This window comes from Triplophysa dalaica, chromosome 2, assembly GCF_015846415.1.
Source record: "Triplophysa dalaica isolate WHDGS20190420 chromosome 2, ASM1584641v1, whole genome shotgun sequence".
Classification (NCBI taxonomy): domain Eukaryota; kingdom Metazoa; phylum Chordata; class Actinopteri; order Cypriniformes; family Nemacheilidae; genus Triplophysa; species Triplophysa dalaica.
In genome coordinates, this window is record NC_079543.1 from 28,727,403 (window position 1) to 28,751,679 (window position 24,277).

The window sequence follows — 24,277 nt, forward strand, 5'->3', positions numbered from 1 at the left end:
CTACCAGCTTGGTGTTTTTTGTGAGGACGGCTCTCCATAACCTCAAAGCCGATATAGAGATGACATACAATTGCTTCATTTTTCTCTGAGAGCTTGAATTTGTCGGCCGTGCACCTCGTCCGACGGGCCGATTGGATTTTTCTGCACCTGAAGCCAGATCTCGCAAAAAAGTCAAAGAGTTTTGTGTCAAATATTTAAAAAAGCGTCCTTTAAAGGCCAGAGCTGATGGGCGCTTGGAGAATGCTATCTTCGGCGGGCACCGGCCGCTCACGGCTGCAATGAAGTAATCTAAATGCATTTTGCCGGTGATGTGCTACACTTTGAGCCGCGCTTTCACGCGGCTTATAGAAATGTCGCCTGTGTCAAAATGATCAATAACCCCATTAGCTAAACCGAAGAGGACGAGAGCTTTGCCCGGCTCACATGGGAACGTTCCAGCCACGAATGAACCGGGAGGTTTTACTGCAACGCAACCGGCCAATTACAACTCCCCCGAGGTGTGTGTGGAGGACGTGGACACGAGCGGTTGGGTGTTCCGGAAAGATGGTTTTGAGTCAACACCGCCATCTCTTGAGACTTTTGCATGAAAAGAATTGTTTAAATAACGTATACGCAACAAAATCGTTCCTTTGCTCATCTACATGAGCATTTCTGTGCTGCGTATCCCATAATGCACCAAACTGCAAGGCGCAAGCTCGGAGACAGGTAACATTAGCCACCAACAGAGATGGCCTTTATATAAGCACCAACCCGAGCAAATGAGGCCGTTCCGGTGGTGAAAAACAGTCACGTACTTTCTAAATCTCTCCAGGTCTCAGAGGGCCGCTGGCTGTCATGTCCGGCCGCACCTTTGACAGCCAACAACAACTGGAGAGATTGCATTTTAAACCACGTTTCTTTCCGTGTATCTCGTGAGATCTCGGCGCTTTCTCTTGTGTAATTAACGACGTCAAAGCCTGGGCCTCCCGGCTGCTTATCTAGCAGCTCCGCCGGGACGAGGACCAGCCGTACTGGAAGCCTACAGGATTAGGATGATTTGTAGAGGAAGTAGAATGAGCTCGAGGGACGGCAGGCGTGACCTCTCAACACCCTGCCGATGCAAACGGAGGCCACCGGCGTGTTGGGTAACAGGGCTGACAGAGCGTGTAAGTGATGGCTGCTGTGGGACGCTGGGCGCATTGCTGGGATCCAGAGCTTCTTTTTTGGGGCTGTTTTGTGGAGGTCTGTGAATGAATTAAGCAGCTGTGTAAGGAACTCACAAAGGAAACTAGAAACAAGCGAATGAATACAGCATGTGTCGGGGGGTAAATTATTTGTAGGTTTTGTTGAGATGGGTCCAAAAACACATTCCACTAACATCACCTCCACCACGTGTGGGGTCAGGAAACATGTGGTTAATACCTGGATTTATACTAATGCTAAAGTAACTTTAACTAATCTATACTATAATATAATACATAATGTATATAAAAGAATATACAATTATTTTAGATAATATCAAATGTAATATGAATGTATATGTATAAATGTAATATACATTTGCATAAAAATTGTAAAAAGAACGGAACAGAATAGATAATATAAGATTATATAGAAAAGAAAATATAAACAGAAATAATGATTTACAACACAACACAATAAAACAATAATAATAAAAATAATAATATCAGTATAACAAACTTAAGTAAAATATGAAAAATAAATAATACGAAAATTTATAAAAAAATATATATATAATAATATAATACTCATATTTTTATGTTAGAATAGAATGGAGTATAAATACTACAAGAAATGTTACATTAAATGCAACATAATACAATAAAAATAGACACAAAATTTGATGAAATTTATGGTCAAACTTTACTGCCTTGTTGAAATACTAACATCATTCTTGCAGTAGCTCGATCATATAGATGAAACATATAAACTTTATAAAGAAGTTCATCTTTTGATATTTTACACAAAAGCATGTAAAGAAACAAGATTTGACTGGACACGAGCGCAGACTGATTAAAAAATCTGATTAATGTCACAGTCGATAAGCTTTCTCTGCTACTGTAAATGCCTCATTAAATATTTATGATTTGTGAAAAATGGCTTTGCTAAATCGAAAAGGCAAGAGAAGAGGTAAACACCATAAAAGCGTGCCCGTAAACAAATAAATGGTTTCAGATGTGCAGATGTCTGTAAGACTCCTTCACTAACAAGAGGAACGCAGGCGTCAGCTCTGAAATCTTGAATGTTTTCTAAACACTGCATTACTATTATATTTATTTAGACAAATAAACTGCTTTTGCATGTAAATGTTGAAAAACTAAGCTCATGAGGAGAGAATCAAAGTGTCTCATCAATTTCTTACAGACGCTGGATTACACTCGGTGGACAATGTTAAATATGAAATAATCAGGAGGTTAATAAATCTTGATTAATTTTCAGTATTTGATCATGGGCAGGTAAACTTCAGCACAATGTGACTTGATCACAGCCAATCAGAAGAGATACAGATGTGAGGGGTGGGGGCGGAGCTACAGAGTGTGACATCATAAAAACTCGGACAAAGCTATCTGCAAAACATCCCAATACTTGTCACCATCAGTAAAGACGGAATTCCCTTGTTTGCATGAAGAAGAAATGTTTGCTCTGTCACTTCATTGTTTCTAATGACAGGAAAGATTTGTTTTATTTTCATCGCTATTGTGAAATAAAGTGCACATTAGAGCCTGCTGAAGCTCAGAATGAAAATCTAAATAAACAAAAGCTCATCAGGACGATTCAATAAACCTGACCTTCAGTTGTACACAGATCTGCAATTATATTAACTAGAAGTGTTCAAAAAGTGAAGTGATTTCAACGCGGAACCCTAAAATACAAAAGCTGATTGTCTCTAAACAGCTTGTTAAAGTGTGAGTAATTTAAAAATACACAAAAACTGCTCGACAATTCAAGCTTTCAAAGAACAACACGGAGAGATTTCAAACCTGATGTTTCTTCTCCCGTTCCTCTTATTGATTTCAGGTTTTCTTTAAACTACATAAATGTCACCAGATTAGAAGTTACAGCCAAACTCAAACTGAAGAAAAAATCTGAATTTATTTTATAGCTGTCAAGAGTGACTTGATGTAGACTTGCATTGTCATAAAACTGCTGACGTGGATTAATGCACACGTGTCACATGGATGCCAAAGAAAGACATGTAAATATTAGAGATTAATCAATATATTGGCGAATTATCGGTCTCGGTTGCAAATTTTTACAATATTGGCTATCCTGGAATGTTTCCTATTTTACAAGGAAAACAGTTTTTTTACACCCCAGCTGCCAGAAAATGTCTGTTTTTTTAACAAGAATTTTTTATACAGTTTAATTTTGAAATATTCCCAAAAATCTATAAATAAATAAAAAAGACTGCAAATTTACAAATAAAACTGGGGAAACATAAAAAAAAATGTTTTCTTACAGTCAATTTACAGAAAAACATAAAAAAATCCCAAATGGGTTAATGATTTAGTATACATCCTTACAGCCTATCCTATAATTTTACAGTAAAAAAATACAATTTTACAGAAAATGTCAGTGTTTTTAACAAATTTATTTTTCAGTGCATCAGTTGAGAATAAACTCACTCAATCTAACCAAATCAAAAACCTCCTTATTAAACAATCCTCAAAACTGAAATCTGACACAATTCCACCAAAATCAAAGATTAAAGAGGAAATGTTTGTAGTTTTGTTGATTTCCGCATGCGTAATGATAATCCAGTAAATTGTGTTGTGCAGGAGACAGCGCTCACGTCTCATTGTTAATAGATGTACTGGACTCCAGATGGTCCATCTCTTGTGTCCTGAACACAAGGTCGTGGAGCGCTGATGGACTGAAGACAGCTGTCTGGCCCATATTTACCCTCACGGGACACACAGTTACAGAGTTATCAATAGAGTAAAGGTCATACTGAGAATCGCTGTGTCCTCTGTGTGTACAAACACCATCAGCACATCACTACGTCAACATTCACCCCTGTCAACATCACCACGTCAACTAGTAGAAATTCAGGCCATCAACTTCAAATCACGAGAGTTTTCATTATCATGTGTGGGAGACCAAACTACAAGTACATGCTCTTGTTATTGTGCACTAATATACAGATGAATTCATGTTTATTTAAATACTGAACTAGACTTCACAAAGAAACATCACTGTACCATGATATCCAAATATATACACGACAGTACCCCTCTCTCTCTCTGCACATCTGTATCCATCATCACTTCAGCTGTAAAAGCCAATTGAAGTCCGTACAGACCAAGTTATCTCTGCTTCACTAAAATGATTTTGGACGGCGCTCTCTCAAACCGAAGCCAATGTTCTGTCACCGGGGACGACGGTGGAATGGCCCAGCTGCCAATCTGAATCCTGCATCTGCCATCTTGCAGCCGTTGCCAGGTCAGCATCTCTGGCACACCGGTGCTCACTTGATGAAACTCAATCAAACTTATCCAGAATAAATGAACAGGACTGAAGATCCAGTGAAAGATCGTTCACACCTGCGGAAGCCGACCTGTGTCGTTACTATAGTACTGTAGCTTCAGCATTCTTCTCTCTCTGACTTTATGTCTATGTGTCTCTATCTGTCCAGGGTTTATACAGTCTCATGACATCACTTATACTGTCAGACTTTCTCTAAAAGATCAAAGACACACATCCGTTATGTGCACCATTAACATACAATACTACATATGGCTCATACTATACTCTTTAAAACTGTTTAGGGTACTGCAGTGTCCTATTGTATAGTGCTACATTATGTAGTATGTTATGTGTTATGTTATAGAATGGTATGTTATGGTATGACATGTTATGGAATGTTATGGTATTTACGGAATGTTATGGGACGGAATTATATGGAATGTTATGATATGGAATGTTCTTTTATGGTATAGCATACCACGTTATAGAAAATAAGAGATGTAGGGTAGTCGAGTGTAGTGTTATGTTTCCTTGTACAGTATACAGTACATATTGGCATTTTTTTAAGCTCGTAAAAACATGTTTTTGATAAAAAAGTCAAACCCTGTTGTGGTCTCAGGTGCATGAATTGGTATCGCCGTCTCCATGGAGACCACACGCGGATCAAACAGTGACGATGTGGGACTGAGCTGGAAAATAAACTCAATCAATTTGATTGGGATTGACCTTGTACCAGCCATCACTGGTGAGTATCTCTCGCAGGATTTAAAGCCCTTAAGTGAACTTTGAGAACGAGCCCTAGGAAGTGCTCCACTAACAAGCACACTGCATCACAGACGCAGGCAACCCAGTGCTGTTTAGGCTTCAGGCCTGAAACGCTCTGACATCTTAATAGCCTTTCTCTATGTGCGTTCATGCATTTCAGACGCACCGCAAATGAAGATTTGTTTGGATTTGCGTGTGGTGTCAGTGTGGCGGGGAGGGGGCATGTTTTCACCATCTAATGCCTTGAACCTGAAATGGGCGGGTATCAATAATTCACCAGCAAGCAGCAGGCAGTAAAGTCAATGAATAGTAAATAATTCAATCTATGGGAACGAGAGTTTCAATGCTCAGTATTTCAATGCAGAAACACCGGAGGAAGAAAGCTTACCACCGACGGCTTGATTTGAAACGGCGTGTAATAATGGAAAGACCGACACTGTTGTGTTCCCCATAACACTCACAAAAAAACAAACTGTTCTACACGTACAATCCCGTAATACAATGGATGTCTTTTTCCAGGTGTTATCCAAGGTTAAACATGCAGGAACCATCCATGCTACCAATATTAATAACAGAAACAAAACACCAAAGCAGAATAAAGCAAATGTTAAAGCAAATGTGTCAGAGCGCAACACATGACATGGCACGACTTTCAACTTTGTTCAGTAAATTTAATAAATCCTTCACATGATTTACTAATTTATGGGCAGAATTGATTCATTTGGTCCCTCAATTTGTAAATGATGGGCTTCATATAGCCTGACCACCTGTTTTTCTGCATGTCATGTTTAGGGCAAATGGGCAGATGTAAGAAAACTCGGCACAATTGAGAAAAATGCCGTAAGATACTTCATCGGCTAAACAATTGACAGTTTATAGAAACTATAAATAAATTACAAACAGTCTCCTAGTTACGAAACCAAAATATTGTTAATCATTCATATGTAAACCATCACACCAAAATGAGCATTACAATTAACTGTACGTAAAAATATCAGACCCACACACAGTTAAAGCTCCAGTATGTAATAATTTTGTAATAAAATTTCAGAAAATAACTTGCACAGTGTGATATATTTCCTCCAGTTGTGTACTTACAATATTTCAAAAGTCTCTAAAGATTTTTTATTTCAGAGAAATTCCGATTTTAAATAACTGGCCGTCCTGGAAAAGAAATGTCGCCTCTCAGTGACGCAATGTCCGCTCTATACTTTGTTCCGGTGTAGACCAGAATATCACATGGTCAAATGCGGAAGTGGTTGTTATGGATCACGATTACTCTTTGGCGAGTATTGAAGTGCCAGTAAAACGGAAGCGTCCATATTTGGATACACGCAGACTGTGTGACAAACGGAGGAATAAAACCAGGATAAATATCGGCCAGGCGTTTTCGAGATGGAGAGAGCTGCGCGACAATCTTGGACTTGACAGAGACTCTGCTCTCGCGAGTGTATTGATAGACAGGTAAGCAAATCAATTATTTATTTTAGAACGATTGGTTTGAGCACGTTAAACAACACGGCATTAACCATAAACACGTAACACTGCACAACATTAACCCAACAAATCATTTAACAAATAGCTGTAAGTTGTAACGGGATAATATAGCATAACATTTCACGTTCCTTGCAGTTCATTAATTATGATGACATAAAATAATACGATCAGATATACAGGTAATACAAAAACAAATAAATTACCTCATCCGTGATCATGATTCGTTTATCCAATTTAGATACATCGCTATAGCGAAAACGCATTTAAAACGACATCTCCCATCGTCACCTGCTTCATAGCGTCATCAAGCTTCGCCTTTGTTATTGTTGGAAATGCGCCCTCTTGTGGTCAAATACCAAGGTTACATACTGCAGCTTTAACTATTTATATATAATCTCATTTAGGGGTTAATATTAATATGTATTATTGTATAATTAGTTTATTAGATAAACAATTAGTAGCATTTTGTTGTTAATAAATAAACAGTTTGTTGAATGGGTCCTGTAGTTCGGTCGCATTTAAACAAATCGTATAGTAGACTGACATCTAGTGGTTGGGCTCTGTATTGCAGTCTAAATTAAAGAGAAGTTTAGCCAAGTAACAGTTGGTCTTGGTTTATTTTATGTTATCAGAAATCATCTACAAGCACTCACAGTGAATGTGTACCAAAGGTTCAGTTGGGGGTCACAAAAGTGTGCATGCGCAGTTACGTTTGTTAAGATGAAACCGTCTATAGTCAATACGTTGGATGCACTTGTTTTGTAATAATGAAAATTTAAAAAGGGGCTTTATAAATAAAGTTGAGAGTATTCAGTTATTCCTAAAATAATTTCCGATCATGTGAAATTAAATATTTGATTAAGTGAACGATGTCATAATATACTGTAAAACAGATCTCGGTCGCCTTGTGTTGAAAAAGCAGCGGGACCGAACTGAACTTGTCATGAGGTGGCTTTGTCCAGGTCTGGAGTTAAATCGATGCTTCCTCACAGGGCCAAGAGTCTTCATACAAATGAGAGAAATTGATTGGGTCACATTTTCATTTACATATAAATGAGAAGCGTTATCAGACCGTCCACTTGTGCGAGTGTCCTGACGGCTTGAACTTTCTCCAACTCGTCTTCAGTTCACAGAACAAGCTGTGATACATGTACGAAATAATAAATGATCCTGTTATTGTGGGGAAAAATCACACGGAGACGATGGAAATTTTCATTTCAAAATTACGATTTGGTGAACGGGCTACACAGCGAAGAAAAGTCATCCAATGGGTGCTCGAAATAGACATGAACTTCTTACATTCAGTTTCAAAGAGCATCTCCGAATAAAACCTCTTTTCATCACATTTTTAAAACTTGTTTTTTTTCATTTTAAATACTTTATAGTATAACACATGATGAATTTCCCATCATGACATTATGTGTCGAATAAATGCATATGCTACACATCACTGTCTGATCTCCCACAGTGACAAACACACATACGGCGTGTTAATTCTCATCTTTTCATCCTCGTAATGGGCATCGAGTAAAAGACAGATCACAGATGGTGTGAATTAGACGTCAGTGCCAGCACAGAGGTCAACAGAGACGACCTCAGCCGCCGCTTGGCCTGCTGGGAACTCCTGCAGTCCAACACCACAGAAAGATGAAGATCACGCTTGACGTGTTTAAACCCTCTGAAGACCCATATGGACGCGGAAAGAAACTTGAGAGAAAGAAACCGAGACACAAAGAAACTCGCAAAAATAAGAAGTGAGAATATGACCTGAATGGTGATTTGCTGAAAAAAATAAGTGCTTTGGGTAAAAGGCTCTAGTGGCACTGAATGAAACTGTGACAATTGTTACCTTTAAGGAAATTGCTATTTTCTTCAAATTGTTTCCACACTTTAGGAAATCACTTTATGAAAGGCTTTCTAATGCGCCCCAGTAAATTTCAAATCAAAACGGACTTATTTACTTTTTTAAAACACATTCATCAGCCCACGTTATTGCAATGATAAAAGCCCGCCGTCCTAATTTCCCACTCCAAACATAATAGCGAGAGAGAAAATGGAGCATTAAATCTGCTGTGTGGACCCTCAGGAGGCTAAATCTGAATTCACTGTTCAGTTCTGGATCTCAAATATGACTTCCAGTTTCCATGCTCAATAAAATAAAAGTCCCGCTCTGTGTTGCATCACGGTAATATAACGGGATGGGAGTGACACTGCGTGTTGACTTCAAACAGCATCTTTAAAAAGTGGAGATCTTCAACAGAGAAGACGTGAATTAAGAGTTAAAAAGAGACAATCCTCTTCTTTTGCACAATGAGACGCTGTCTTTAATGAGATGCTCTGGGCAAAGCAAAGCCGCAGGGATGCGATCTGCCGGAGGCTTTGAAACGCTAAGCATCATGGGTAATATTCAGCCTGGAATATAGACAACGTTATCCCATTGTGTTTCTTAATTCTATAACTGATATTTATACTCAAGTACAAAGTACTTCAAATAATAAATCACCATTAGGGGTGACCCCGAAAGTCACCTGATTAACCTGCAGGATGCAAAAAAATAATATATATAGTAAGCACAGCGCAGACTTTTGGAACTTGTCATTCTTTTCGCTGTAAGCAAGCGTCTGTGTCAGGAGGACGGAGAACGAGTCCGCAGGAAAAAGGTGAAAGGGACTTTTTGACTATTAAAATGGTAAGATGCTTTATTGCATTCCTCCTTCAAACGTGGTAAATAACGTAACTTTATTGGAAGTTTATTGGTAATTAACGTGCTGTATTCCCGTTTGATAAAACATATTGTCTAGCAAGTGAAACACCATTCTAACGTGATGTTATGGGAAATGTCCATACATTTTAATATTTTGGCTTGTGTAATGAATACATGTTCAGACATTTTGCCTAAACATATTTATTTTCACATTGTGACTTGATTCTGGCTCATTTCGTTTCTGTAAATTAATGTTTGATTGTTTTTTGGAGCATCAATGTTACGCTGCACTTTGTGGTGTACCTTTGTTATAACCACCTGGTGTCGTCGTCCCCCAAAACACACACACGTGTGCAATTCGACTATCAGTCGACTATACGCAAGACGTGACAATTCTGATTTGGCTATATAAATCCTCAGTCGAGGACACCCCTATTTACCGTAGTTCTTTTTGAGGTAACCATCACTGTATCATAGTAAACGCAAGTAGTGAAAACATAAAATTGAATCATTTCTATAAACTGGAAAATCAATGTACCGTAAAATATTTTTCTCCTGTAAAATTATAGGATATAAAGATATATTTTAAACAGTTTTCCCTTTTTTCTTGTAAATGTGTAGTATTATTCTGTAGTTTTATAGTGTTTGACTGTATTTAAAAAATAAATATAAATAAATACTCTTAAAAGACAGGAAATATTCTGCAGCTGGCGCCAGGAATAAACTGTAAAATAACGTTTTACCGCTTAACGTACATTTAAAATATATATATATATATTTTACAGTTTATGACCTTTTTCAAAAAATGGATAAAAATCTGTGAAAAAGTGTAAAATTATGTTTATGATTATTATTTATTTATATATTACGTGGAAAATCTGTAAAAAAATACAGAAAAATTGATAACACTTTCCTTGAAGGACCTATGTATAATGTATTATAAAAGTAGTTTTAAAACACTTTAATGCACCTTTTAATGCATTGTAATGTCTTATAAATAATTGTTGTTACGTTAATATATTATAACACTTAGCAATTCATTGTTACACGACACATTTTAAATTGGTTATAATTCTTTCCAACTACATATATCGCATTACAACACACATATATTATAATGCATTTGACCCTTTAGTAACTCTTTACAATGCATTATGCAAACATGCTTCAAGGTAAGTGTTACCAAAACATTTGTTAAAATTACAGCAATTTTTTTACAGTGTACACATTCCAGTACTGAGTCAGTCAGTATCCAAATCACCACTGATGTCATTTCTATCAACACTCGCTGGAAACGTTCCATCGGCCCATCATCACATATAACCTCATTGAAAGTTTTCATCTATTTCAAAAGCAGATGGCGTTTTCTCTGAATCATTCATCAAGCCTCAGATTGCTCTTCGGACATCATGTGCCTGGAGTTCCACGGCAAGATTTCTCTGAGGACCGGTGACTTCACGCTAAAATTCCCAGCAAATGTCCTCTACGTGTTCCAGTTAGCGCCATCATTACAGAGAACACGGTGTGGTGTTATCAGAGAGGACACGAGCGACCGATGATTCAGACTCATATAGAAACCTGCTCCTCTTTTCCTTCCAAGATATTTCAATCAGGCATATAACAAGGAAAAAGTTAAAGAAATAAAACTACAGCCGTGTCGTGCAAGAGAAGAGGCATGTTCTCCTCAACTGTGTAATTGTTTCAATGTTAAAAACGCCTTTATCAGTCCCCGTTTAACAAATCTGATCTTGTGAGAAAAAGTACCAAGGGGTAGAGAGGATTCACTCAGCTCACGATGCGATTCATGATACGATTCATTCACGGTTTATTTTTGCAAATAGGTGTTGAGACAAATTAGAAATGAACACCTGCCCTTTTGTTATTTCTCAAATGCTGCACCTTTCTTTGTGAAATAAAAACATCTTTCAGGCCAAATAACTGCAATTTTGAAACAAATTCCAAATCAAATGATAAATGAATAATACACAAGTCTCTAATATATAAACAAACTGCTTTTATTGGATTTTTTTAAATGAAAGAAATATTAGCAGATCCACGTTTTCCAAGTTTCTAGTGAACACCTGACGCCCCCTGCTGTTCAAATCATGTGTTGCGATTCAAATAACATCTCCACCGGCTTAAATCGTCATATATTATAATCGATTTTCAACCGGCTCACGTGAATGCTTACATCCCTACCAGGTGGCGATTTTGCAGAAAATCATACGATGTAAATCTCACAAAACCAATGATCATTAGAAGAACAAATTGAGGTCCACACAGACCGTACCAAAACATCCAAATGAGATTAGCCTCCGATTAGCATAAACGAATTGCCAATGAAATGTTGTTCAACACGACTATAAGCCATTATGAGACTTCCCCTGTAAAAAAGCCCAGAACATGTCAGACCGTTTCTAAATGGATTTGCTCTTTTTCAACAGTAAGGAGGCGAACACCATCTATTAAAGCTGTCGCTGCAGGACCATCAGGCCGTCGGGACGCCGCTTCGGAACGGTAAAACATCATTGATTTTGCCAGAGGATTGAACAGCTTCAGCAGAAATGTGAACATGTTAAGGCTGAAAATGGATTTTTAAATATGTATTCATTGATTTTTGGTCTCTAAGTGTTCCGCTGTGACGTGTTTTTGGAACAACGGTGGGATTTGAAAAGAAGGATAAACGAATTTCCTTCAATTGTATTAATCAAACAAACGCATTAAAGTGTGAGTCAGCGTTTTGAGCTTTTACCCGGTTCCAAAGCGAGACTGCTAACACCATTATAATCACATAAACAAATCGTTCAATGAACGTCACGACCTGTGGAGCTCCGCTTACATTTTCTCCTGAAGTCTGTGCTGAAACGTTCAACATTTCTGCTCCTTTCTAATGATATCACAAAAAACTGAAGATAACACACTGTGTTTCAGGCTAATTATATGATCATTTATGAGGCTTCACGCCGTGACAACAAACTGATTTATGTGCTGGTAAACAGGCGACAGCATCATGAAAAATTCTATTGTTTTGCAGTCACAAACTTCAACTAGAAACTTCACACCAACACCACTGACTGCGATTGACCGCCACACAACAATGTCAGGACGAAAATTGAATAAAGAGCAAAATATATCAGGATACTTGACAAATCATGGTGTAAAAGCACAACAAAAAAGAGAAATCTAATAAACACCTCTTATGCTATTTTAAATGATAAATAAGTTATGTTCATATATTTTATTTATATATTTTTTATGACGGATGAAAATATGGGAGGCAGTGTGTAAATGTATTTATTTTTTAACCTACGAAAATTTCAGACTCGATGTGCCTTGACTGTGTATCTAGAGTCACCGTTTGATTTCTTACTTGATTGATGTGCTTGAGTTTATCGATGACTTGACTGATCACCGGATCCACCTCCTTCACTTTCACTTCCGGGTTTTCCGCCTGAGCTTTAATCCCGTTGCCAACGACTCTGAGAGTGTAGCTGGAAAGACAACAGAGAAGAGAAAGAGAGAGGATTGTTCACTGTGAGTGGGTGTTATTTCTCAATCCACTTTTCTATGTAAAGGCGTCTGAAGCTCAGCTGTTGATGAAGAAGACCTTACATGAACCGGCCAGATTTACCAGCACACCGAAGAGATAGGCGTACAACAAAAGACCGAAGCACAAAGACCAGAGACAGGACGAATAACTCAAAGCCGAGCTATAAAGCGACAGGCCTGTGAGCTGAGAGACGGATTAGAGTTTATGTGAAGAGAAGAGAATAGATGTGCTGGTGATAAGATGCACCAGTGCAGAGGAAAACCCGCTGACAAATGACATGAAACATTACAGTTCTTTATGGGTGAATACATTTTACACCATCGGTAAAACCAGCCGCGTCTCACCTTCAGGAGGACATAAAAAGTAAAGTCATCAAACAGATGGGAAAAACCTATAAATGAAAAAAAAAATCTGTGTCCCCGTAATCGGATGAGTCTTGTTTATATTTATGCAAACAGTGCACAAACACAGAAAAAAACCCTCTCAGTTTGCAGTAAACATTTCGATGAGTAATATAATATAGACATTACAAGTGTGAGTCACTATGATAGTAAAACATACATTATAAATCATATTTGCGACTCTAAAGAGGTCAAAAAGACATGTCTTAAGTCATTATAAACACTGATAAATGCCGTTTTTTAATGCAAGTGCTTTCCTATAGTGCTTTCATAGATTTGTTTGTTTTGTTTAAATAAAACACACGGACAATAAAGAACAATAATAATAATATAGAAATCACAAAAACAGGAAAATTATACCAAACGCCTTATTATAGAATACAAAGCCACAATGTCAATGTTACTACCAGTATATATAATAATAATATCAAATAAGAATAATGAAAAACTGTTAATGTTAATAAGAATAATTTATGTAGTTATTATTTATTTGAATGAATTAAATAAGCCATTTCATGTCTATCCAGGAATGGTTTAACTGAACGGGGTTGATGAAGGATATAGAAAGTAAAGCTGGGGAGAGTTATTTACACAGTAATCTTATTACACCATCAATATGTAACTAGTAACTAGTAATTCATTACTTTTTCAGAGTAACTTGCCCAACACTGTATGTTAGATATATAAATATATGTCACGCCGAGACACTGGTGGTTTCATCTGGTCTATGTCAGTCAGCAGGAGAACCGGCACACTTGAGCCGTGAGTCTGTCTGGAGACAAAAAGCTCCTCACAGGAGAAGTGAGCTCTCGTCTCCTCCGCTTTGATTCCAGCTTAAGCATAAAGAGGCGTCTTAGCACACGGCTGTCGCTTAAACATTCTAGCACCTTCCGACGCTCTCATGTGAACCACTTTGAACTCGTGACAGGCCTCTCCGAGCCAGACGCGCACCTTCTGCTGAAAGTAAACGCTCCGGACATAAAGCGCTTTCCTTGTGTGTTTTTGAGCGACAAATTGGTTTATTGGAGAAAAATGCAAGACAGAAATAAACAAATTCAGTATTATACTTCTTTCTTGAACCTTCGTGAACCACAATCGTTGGAGGGAAACATCCAAAAAAACGCCAGCTGTTGCATGAATCCCTTTAAGTATCTACAGTATGATCTAATTTGGCGTCTTCTCAATATAAGACTCACTTCATGTAGACAAGCAGATAAAAGCAGACGCATGTCTGTAAAACACAGCAATGATCCTTGTTCAGTCTGTGAAGCTCATAAACGCTTAGAAGGGCTTGCTTTCATTTAACACACAACTGTGGTCGGGCGACACTGAACTAACAGCAAACAGGTCACTCGTAAACATGATTTAAAATGCGCTCGAGAAAATCAGCCTTCGAAAGACCCAACGAGATCACTCGCTTCATTTAAAACTCATCCTTCACCGTGTCTCCGTCCCTTCTCTGTTCACGTCCCACTTATATTTCATAAAACACTCACCCGAGAACACGGAGCGGATTTTAAAAGGTGTTGAGCGATAAAAACCAGTGCGAAGCTGAGTCAACCTCGAAAGAGAGATGGACAGAGTGACATCTGATCTAATGCTGTAGATTTCTAACACAAGCACATCATCAACATGTTTCTGAAACCGTCCCTGAACGATGGCTCGATGTGGGCGTTTAATCACACGAGCACGATTCTGTTTTTCAAGAGATTACTTATGAAACTTTACAAATTGACTCAACACCGATGCACGCCGCTCAACAAACCACCCACTGAAGCCTACACTTAATGAGAAACAGAACTGGGATGCTTAAAGGAGTAGTTCACTTTCAAAACACATTTTCATGATCATTTACTCACCCCCATGTGATCCAAGATGTTTATGTATTGGTTTCTTTAGTAGAAAAGAAATGAAGGTTTATGATGAAAACTTTCCAGGATTTTTCTCCATATAGTGACTTCAATGAACTCCAAACGCTTGAAGGTCAAAATGACAGTTTCAGTGCAGCTTCAAAGGGTTTAAACCACACCAGACCATGAATAAAGATCTTATCTAGAGAAACCATCGGCACATAAAAAAAGAAAAGTATATACTTTATAACACAAATACTCGCCTTGCTCTGTTCTGCGATGCCCGTTAATGACTTCACGTAATACGTAATTACGTTGAAAACTTGCACGTTCAACTTGTAATCACTGACTTGGTACTTCCACATAGGTCAAGCGTGACCTTTTCAACGTAATTACGTTATTTTGTGAAGTCATGAAAGTTCTAGACGTTCTGGACAAAGCTCAGCTTTCTAGACCAAATGGTTTTATAAAGTCACAAACAGTTGATGTCTTACATTTATCTTGTTGTGTGATAACATAAAATGTGTAAAGTTGAACATTTGACTATATATCAACTATTAACGGTATCTGATTTTCACTTCAAGGTTATCATAACCGGGGCCGTTTGCACGGTATTATCGTGGTATCCAACCCGCTGTTTTCAGATACATTAAAGGTGGGGTTACATGCTATTTCATGACAACATGCTGTCTTCTCATGCTGAACATGGTCAACTAGTCAAAAAACACGTTGGAGGTATAACGTAGTATTTCTGTGCTCGATAAACTCCCCTAGCACTCCAACTTGTTTCGGAAAGTTTTAAATAAATTAGGAAACCGTTATCCTATTCCTTTCATTGGCCATCCTCCCGAAAAAGAACGCCAACGCATCTTCCATCGAGCGAAAGACCATCAAAGCCTCTTCTCTCGACTGACGGAAGTTCATCTGTGTTTGTTTGTTCACTGCGTTTCGTTGAGGGATGTTATATAAATGGTGGATATAGCACTGGATTTGGAGATGGTTTGAAACTGATAGATGGAGCGGTCCCGGCGATGCCAGACATGAACCGCACGCGGTAAGTCAAACTGAGTCATATGTCTGTTTTTGGCAATCGGTGTGTACGTGCATAATGTAAACAACACAAAGCGATAATGAGATGATACGTTGTGTGTTCTTAGCTTAGTTCCGCCCCCCCTGTCTGCCTCCAGGCACTTGTCTTTTTATGGAAATAATTGTACAGCTCTATCTCTCTTGTATACATTTGATCAAACTACATACTCTTCGAAAATACGATACCCCATCTTTAAAATACATTGTAAAACAAATAATATCATCAGATTCATGTTAAATTTTGTTTATTTTGCATTTTGGCCAATAAAATTGCACTTAAAATTCTTAGTTTTAAGTCAAAACTAAAGACGGTTTCATCTTAACGACATAAACAAATGTTACTTTTGTAACCCCAACTGAACTTCTGTTACACATTCGCAAACAATAGAGCGCCTGTAGATTATTTCTGACAACAATCAAAAGAAACCGAGAATAACCCTTACTTGGCTAAACTTGTCTCTCTAATATTTTTTTTTATTTAGACTGCAAAACCAAGCTCAACCGCTAGATGTCAATGTACCATACGGTTTCTTAAAATGCAACCGCACTACAGGACCCATTCAACAAATTGTTTATTAAATAAAATGAACAAACAACAAAATTCAACAAATGGTTGATTTAATACAATAATTATACAGTAAAATAATAATATAAATTAATATTAACGTAAATTAAATGAAATATAATTAGAGACAAGCCAAACAGAAACCGGAAGTTAGGCAGGTGCAGCGGGTGCACCCGCTCAACCGGACTATAAGCGGGTACAGAATTATTTACAATATTATCATAATATGTCTAGAACTAACTGATCTATAATCAGGGTTTTTAATATCATGATGACTATGCTAATTAGCGCATGACATCATTTTCAATAGTTCTTCAGCTACCTTTCATAAAAAATTCACTTACCACAACGGCAGACTGACATCAAGTGAATTCTATATTAAGACGGAGAGTTGCTTGGCAACTGTAAAGGGCCTGGAGTTAAACTAATAATCTATATTGCGTTGTTTACCATGTAAGATTTATTCTCATTGTTTTTCACCATTTCAAACACTAACTACAACAGCTTGTGCCGGTACAGTAATTGTTGACTTTGATCATTTGGATCATATTGTTAACGGGATTTGACGAAAGCAATAGGCCGCTCGAGGTCAACATTACAGACGTCTGAAGACACTTCGAGGAGTTTCAGGCATGTCACCTGAAAAACAGCCTGTAATCGTGGTAAAACCGCAGTAATGTGAAGCCTGGAGTGGATTATTGCTTTAATAACTTCTTACACAGGAGGCCGGCCGGTCGACAGAAGGTTCAAAACTGTAGGAGTTCAATAAAAGCTTCTGTTCAAAGAGGCAAATGGATTAGAAAGTCTGAGGTTTAAGCAAAGAGATTTGATGGTGTTCCATCACCTGCCTGCAGGACTCAAGTTTTATTTTCAGACACACTGAGACACACTTAGACTCCAGATGTGCCTGAATGTACTTTGCAGTAATACCTGTTCATCAGGGCACCATTTGGAACGCCGTCTAGTTTATGTTTTCAGATCTGTTCCTCATAATTGCTACATAATAATCATGTGAACGGCTTTCTGCTAGAAGAATCGTCAGACAATTGTTTCCTCAATAAGGGAAATTACTGCTCATTTGTAAAAACAAACACTCAATACAAAGACAGAAATCCTTGGCAAACATTCTTCAATTTAAAATGACAGTCCACCCAAAAATGAGAATTCTGTTATCATTTACTCGTCTTGTCATTCGAAGCTGTATGACTTTCTCTCTTGCGCAGAACACAAAAGAAGATATTTTGAAGAATGTTGATAACCGAACAGCACCGGCACCCATTGACTTCTATTGTATGGACACAAAACTAATGCAAGTGAAGGTCTGCCATCCCTTTTCGGTCTTTGACATTCTTCAAAATATCTTCTTTTGGATTCTTTGGAAGATAGTAATTTCATTTCAAACCTGTTAAACTTTCTATCACTTTAATACATTTTAAAATGCGCCCGTAATTCAGATCCTGATAATAATCAGTATTTCTGATGATTTACCCCAAAATAACATTTCAATAATCCTTTATTCTATTTTTTTCCCTGTGAACACAAAGAAGATATGTCTCTGTGGTTTTGTGTTCGTTCAGTGTTGCTTTGTTACTTCAAAATAACTTATTTTATATCCTCCAGAAGGAAGAACCTTGTACAGGTTTGACCAAATGATGACAGAATTTTCCCTTTTGGATGAACTGTCCCATTAAGATGGGCCTTCTCTCGTGTAATGTCCCCCACTTCCTGTTTCAACAGGAAACAGGTCTGCACTCCTCAACGTGACCACCTGTGATCTCTAATCATGACAGACCGCGAGCGGATCAGACCCACATCAGACCTTCTCTGTCGCGTTCATCATGATTGGTACGAATAAAGATGAGAGAATAATGATTTGCGCTCATTTTGGCGAGGACTCAATCGAGCGAATCGCTCCAGCAGCTGTTTCCCCATCAACTCTTCTCATCCGTGACGTCTTGAGGGCCCCCCGGGACACAACAATCTAACTGTACCCGTGTTCTTCTGCGTGAATTCCACAAGACAGAGACGTTAATTAAAATAAATAACGGTTGAGATTGAAAGCGGCGGCTGTGAAAGGAAACGGGAAGTTAAAATGACGGGCGCTGAAGAACCCCGCCTCCTCCCTTATGAAGCTCTGAAACTCATCGCTGCATCCAAACAAACATGAATATATGCTGATTGAATACGACGGATCACGTTCACCATGTGAAGAGGAAGGCCGGGACAAGGACGAAGCGCGCCGGTCCATTTAACCGCAACTTCTGCGTTCCAATCAATGAGAACCCCCGAGCCATAAACATCTATTGATCTGTGCCAGGGACAAACTGTGGCATTAGCCAACAGGCACGGGCGCTCGGCGGAGAGCAGAGCTGTGGGCTTTCTGTGTTTTTCAAAAGGTCAATATCCATCGTACATAATCCTCGCTCGGCTCTTCGCTCCAGCAACTGGAGTCAGCGACCTCTGGATTTCCATTCGAAAGCGTCACCGGCAGCGAGAACAGTACAGTACCTGAGCAGATATATTCCTGACCTGAGGTCAGCAGATGTGCTGTAGCATTATATATCTTACTTATGCGTGTATATGTAATCCGCCTCGATAATGTTCTGTTATTACATCAATATCATTCTTTGTATTACTCATTAAAACAACGTGATGTGGAAATATAGATCACAAGCGATTAAAACATGACTCATACAATCACAATTTCAATTCTTAAAAAATGACAAACATTTATTTATTATAATTTATATAATTGTAATAATTATTAAATAGTAACGTGTTTTTAGCTGTAAATGCTAAAAAATATATACATTTAAAAATGAGAAAGTGTCCATTGTTTAACTACGGATTTATAAGTGATGAATAATTATAAACAAATAATTTATAGAATTATTTTATAATTATACACCGTCGTGAAGATTTTTATAAAGCTATGAATGCTTAAAAAGAAACATGTCCATTGTTTAACAGATTGGTGAATAATTGAAGAATAAGTTTACTTTTTCATTTTATAAATTTAGAATAAAATAAATAATCAAATTAGAGGAGCTTTTTATTTAATAAACTATTTAAATCAGTCTGCTCTTTGCGGATGATGTCGTCGTGCTGGCCCCATCAGACCAGGACCTTCCGCATGCACTGGGACGGTTTGCAGCCGAGTGCGAAGCGTCTGGGATGAGAATCAGCACCTCCAAATCTGAGGCCATGGTTCTCAGTCGGAAAAGGGTGGCTTGCTCTCTTCAGGTTGGTGAAGAGTTCCTGACTCAAGTGGAGGAGTTCAAGTATCTGGGGGTCTTGTTCACGAGTGAGGGAAGGATGGAACGGGAGATTGACAGATGGATCAGCTCAGCTCTCGATTTACCGGTCAATCTACGTTCCTATTCTCACCTATGGTCATGAGCTGTTGGTCATGACCGAAAGGACAAGATCCCGGATACAGGCGGCCGAAATGAGCTTTCTCCGCAAGGTGGCTGGGCGATCCCTTAGAGATAGGGTGAGGAGCTCGGTCACTCGGGAGGAGCTCAGAGTAGAGCCGCTGCTCCTCCACATCGAGAGGGGTCAGCTGAGGTGGCTCGTGCATCTTTTCTGATTGCCCCCTGGATGCCTTCCCGGGAAGGGTTTTCCGGCCATGTCCCACCGGGAGGAGACCCCAGGGAAGACCTAGGACACGCTGGAGGGACTATGTCTCCCGGCTGACCTGGGAACGCCTCTGTGTCCCCCCGGAAGAGCTGGAGGAAGTGTCTAGGGAGAGGGAAGTCTGGGCATCACTGCTTAGACTGCTGCCCCTGCGACCCAGCCCAGGATGAAGCGGAAGAAGATGGATGGATTTAAATCAGTCATATTCCGGCCACATTACACTGATATTACTGATAATTGTGATTATAGACCTTGTGTTAATCTAACACATATGATAATGTTATATAAATAATTAACACGTTTGATATTTTTCCTTAATTTTTCGACAGATATTGGAATAATATCATTATCATGAATTATTAATTATTAATTATCAATAATAATCGTGCCGTGATAATAATTTCAATACTTTCCGTAAAAATGACTCAAAACAGACATGACCAAAGTTATTGAACACACCCTTCAAAATTGTTGGGTTGTTGTCAAATATGGACATGTGCAAGTTTATGTTAATCCAACAAGTGTGTAAACACCAGGACATGTATGGAACGGTTGTGTTGCCATGAAATCAATAAGACAGGTCAACCCAACGGTTGGGTTTGTTAGACCCAGTACCATTTTCACGGTAAGAAAGCCATTTCTTACATTGTTATTCCAGCACTATTAACTCCATCGATGACGATATGTTATATACAAATCCGGTCTCAGCACCCAAATCCGCCTTCTGAACATCAAAGGAGACAAAACAAATCCCAGAAGGTCCTGCTGACAGGTTTAGATGTAAAGAAGAACGGCAGAACATTGTTATTTTCCTTGATCTCCTCACAAATCACTGGGTCTTAGCGAGTACAAGCGAGGATACAAAGACACAGATATGATCAGAGTTTTCTGCACTTCTGTGGCCTTTCAGCTGAAGGAAATCTGCTTTTATTGATGTTGTTTTATCAGAACCATCTCCTTGGCAATTTCCCAGTCCAATTACAAGCCTGCGAGATGTAAGTGTATTATACAGCATCATAAACCTGAAGCGGTGATGCAGGAGAATGTAGATTAATAACTCTCTCTCTCCAGAGCCTCAGCTTGATCAAATGATAAAACGTCTCTATCATCACACCACATCCACTCTTTTATATTACCAAGGCCAAAATCTTCTTGTTCAACACTTAAGCTTGAAAGTAAATCGTCTGCCAACAGAAAGAAATGAAAAGTGACTTAATTCACCAATAGAAAGGCTCAATGCAATCGCAGAGGCCTAAAGTAAGATCTGCTGTCTTCATAAACAGGGTTTATTTTTGCATTACATATCCATTAAAGCAATATTTCAATGCCCCCGTGTTTTACTCACCCTCAAGATATCCTAAGTGAATATGACTTTCTACTTGAAGAATAACGCTGTCGGAGTTATAAAACCAAGTATCATTTTACATCCACGTGGTGGAATGGAGGGCAATTTTTTAAAGCTCCAAAAAAAGTGCATCCATCTATCAAAGAACAGCTAGACAGGGATCTGTGGTCTTAACAAAGGTCTTCTGAAGCGAATCCATGCGTTTGTTTAAGAGAAATATTTATATTGACAGCGCTGTTAATGTATAGTGCGTTATCCACAGGCTTCAATGTAAAAAACTGAATTTTCTGTAAACTGGAAAAACAGAAAATATACCGTAAAATATTTTTCCCCCGAAAAATTGTAGGATATAAGGTTATTTTATATTAAATAGTTTTTCCCCATTTCTCTTGTAAATGATTAGTTCTTTTCTATATTTAGAAAATAAATTGTCAAAAAAAAATCTTGTTCAAAAAACTGAATTTTCTGGGGCACCAGAATTTAACTGTAAAATAACGGTTTCCCTGTCAAATGAAATTTCCCCCTGTTCTTCTTGTAAATTTGTGGTCTTTTTCTGTGATTTTACATTATTTGACCGTATTTTAAAAAAACACAGAAATGTGTAAAAAAAACATGACATTCTGTTAGATTACATGTTTTTTTACAGTGTTGTTTTTTCCGGCAGATGACGCAGTTGTCATTTGCCGGAAAAACAACCCTCACGCAGAAGAGGTATAACGGAAGCTATACATTAACATTTAAACCACTCTCAATATGGATATTTATCTTAAACAAATGCATGGATTTGCTTCTGAAGGCCTTTGTTAAGACCACAGAGCCGTGTCAAGCAGATGGATGGATGCACTATTTGGTGTTTCAAAAAATGTGCCCCCTTTCGCTCCCATTCTACCACTTATACGTGATATTAAAACTCCAACTGAATTATTCTTCAAGAAGAAAGTCATATTCAGTCAGGATGCCATGAGGATGAGTAAACATGGAGACATTTTGTTTTGCCTCTGAAATATCCCTTTAAGCTCTTTTGCTACACAAAATAGCAGAGATAAATATTTACTTTCAATAACACGACTTGCTTTTAAAAAAGAAACTGGCTCTATTTCCAGAGGCAAACAAGCACCCCCGCATCTCCAATAACACCTTGATTCTCATCTGACATCAATCGATGTGGAGTAAACAGCGGTGATTGCCTTTCCCCTCGCTCTTGTTTTCTCCTCCGTGTCATTCTTTGGCTTTGACCGACCCGTCTTTAATTCGCTCTGTCAGAAATGTTTCATCATTCACCTTCCAGACATTTAAAGACTAAAAGGGTGAGTCTGTGTGAACCTCCGGGGTTCATCCTCGGTCTTGACTTTCCTAACAAAATGTCGTACTGAGCATCGTGTCAGAAACCTTTAAGTGAACGAGATCCTCCGCGGCCTTTGCGAGTTAAATGGGACTCGCGCATGTCAATCACGACACCAACAGACATCTTCATTTTACAGAAATCCTAAAATCTCATCGCGTTTGCCGAAAGACCCCTGGCGTGATGTAGCGACAGTTTTTCCAGCGCAACCGGGACTCGTGTGGTGCGTAATGAGCGATTCGACAGATGCCGGGGCGAGCGGGTTCTCGCCTCTTTAAAGAAGCCCCGTGTGGACTGAACACGATCGTCGTTGTCACACAACGTGAGCTCCCACCTGGAAAACATCAAGCGCACATCACATCCAGGCCCTATCGCAGCCAAACGTCCCCTCGCGCCTCACCGTTACGTGCCGCTATTTAGATTTTTATGCCCTGATCGTTCATCTCCTCCTGTTCAGAGAATTGCTCCACCCGTATCGATTCCAAGTCAATTTTATAGTCCAGAAGTCCTGAGGGCCGACCGAGTGATTCCCCCCGTCTGCAGTCTGTATTTATGTTTCCACGCGGCATCTCGACGGACACCTTTTCATGTTCAGCGTGGTATCAGCGACTGGCCGTTACCATGGAAACACTCTCGCAAGTGCTCTTCATTAGACTCTGATCACCTCCTCTCGGTCTCATGGCGGCTGGTGGGCCGGTGGAGTGGCTCGGTGGGCCTGTGCTCATACTTCCACTAAATTTGTGACAACCACGTTTATGCAAATTGTAAACTGGGAGAGACATGAAAACATCTTGTTTCAAATCTAAAAGTTAAAATGACATCATCATTCATTCCCCCAAAACATGTTGGGGAGAACACGAAAGAAGATATTTTGAGAAATGCGTCCAGTGAGTTCAGTGTTCTTTGGTTATCAACATTCTTCAAAATATTATCTGCTGTTGTGTGAAGAAAACTATACAGGTTTGACATGACATGAGATCGAGTAAATGATAAAAGAATTCTTATTTTGGGTGAACTGTCCCATTAAAATGTTTTAAAAATGTAATATTTTGGATGAAATGATCTG

General features: G+C 38.7%; 1 protein-coding gene across 1 annotated transcript in view; it reads right to left on the reverse strand.

Moving 5' to 3' along the window:
• gpc5a (glypican 5a) overlaps positions 1-24,277 on the reverse strand; it is a 131,345-nt gene that overhangs the window by 50,258 nt on the left and 56,810 nt on the right. Inside the window, exon 6 of the mRNA XM_056740428.1 lies at positions 12,804-12,924. Within this exon, the coding sequence (XP_056596406.1) occupies positions 12,804-12,924 (121 nt within the window). The remainder of the gene's footprint in view (positions 1-12,803; positions 12,925-24,277) is intronic.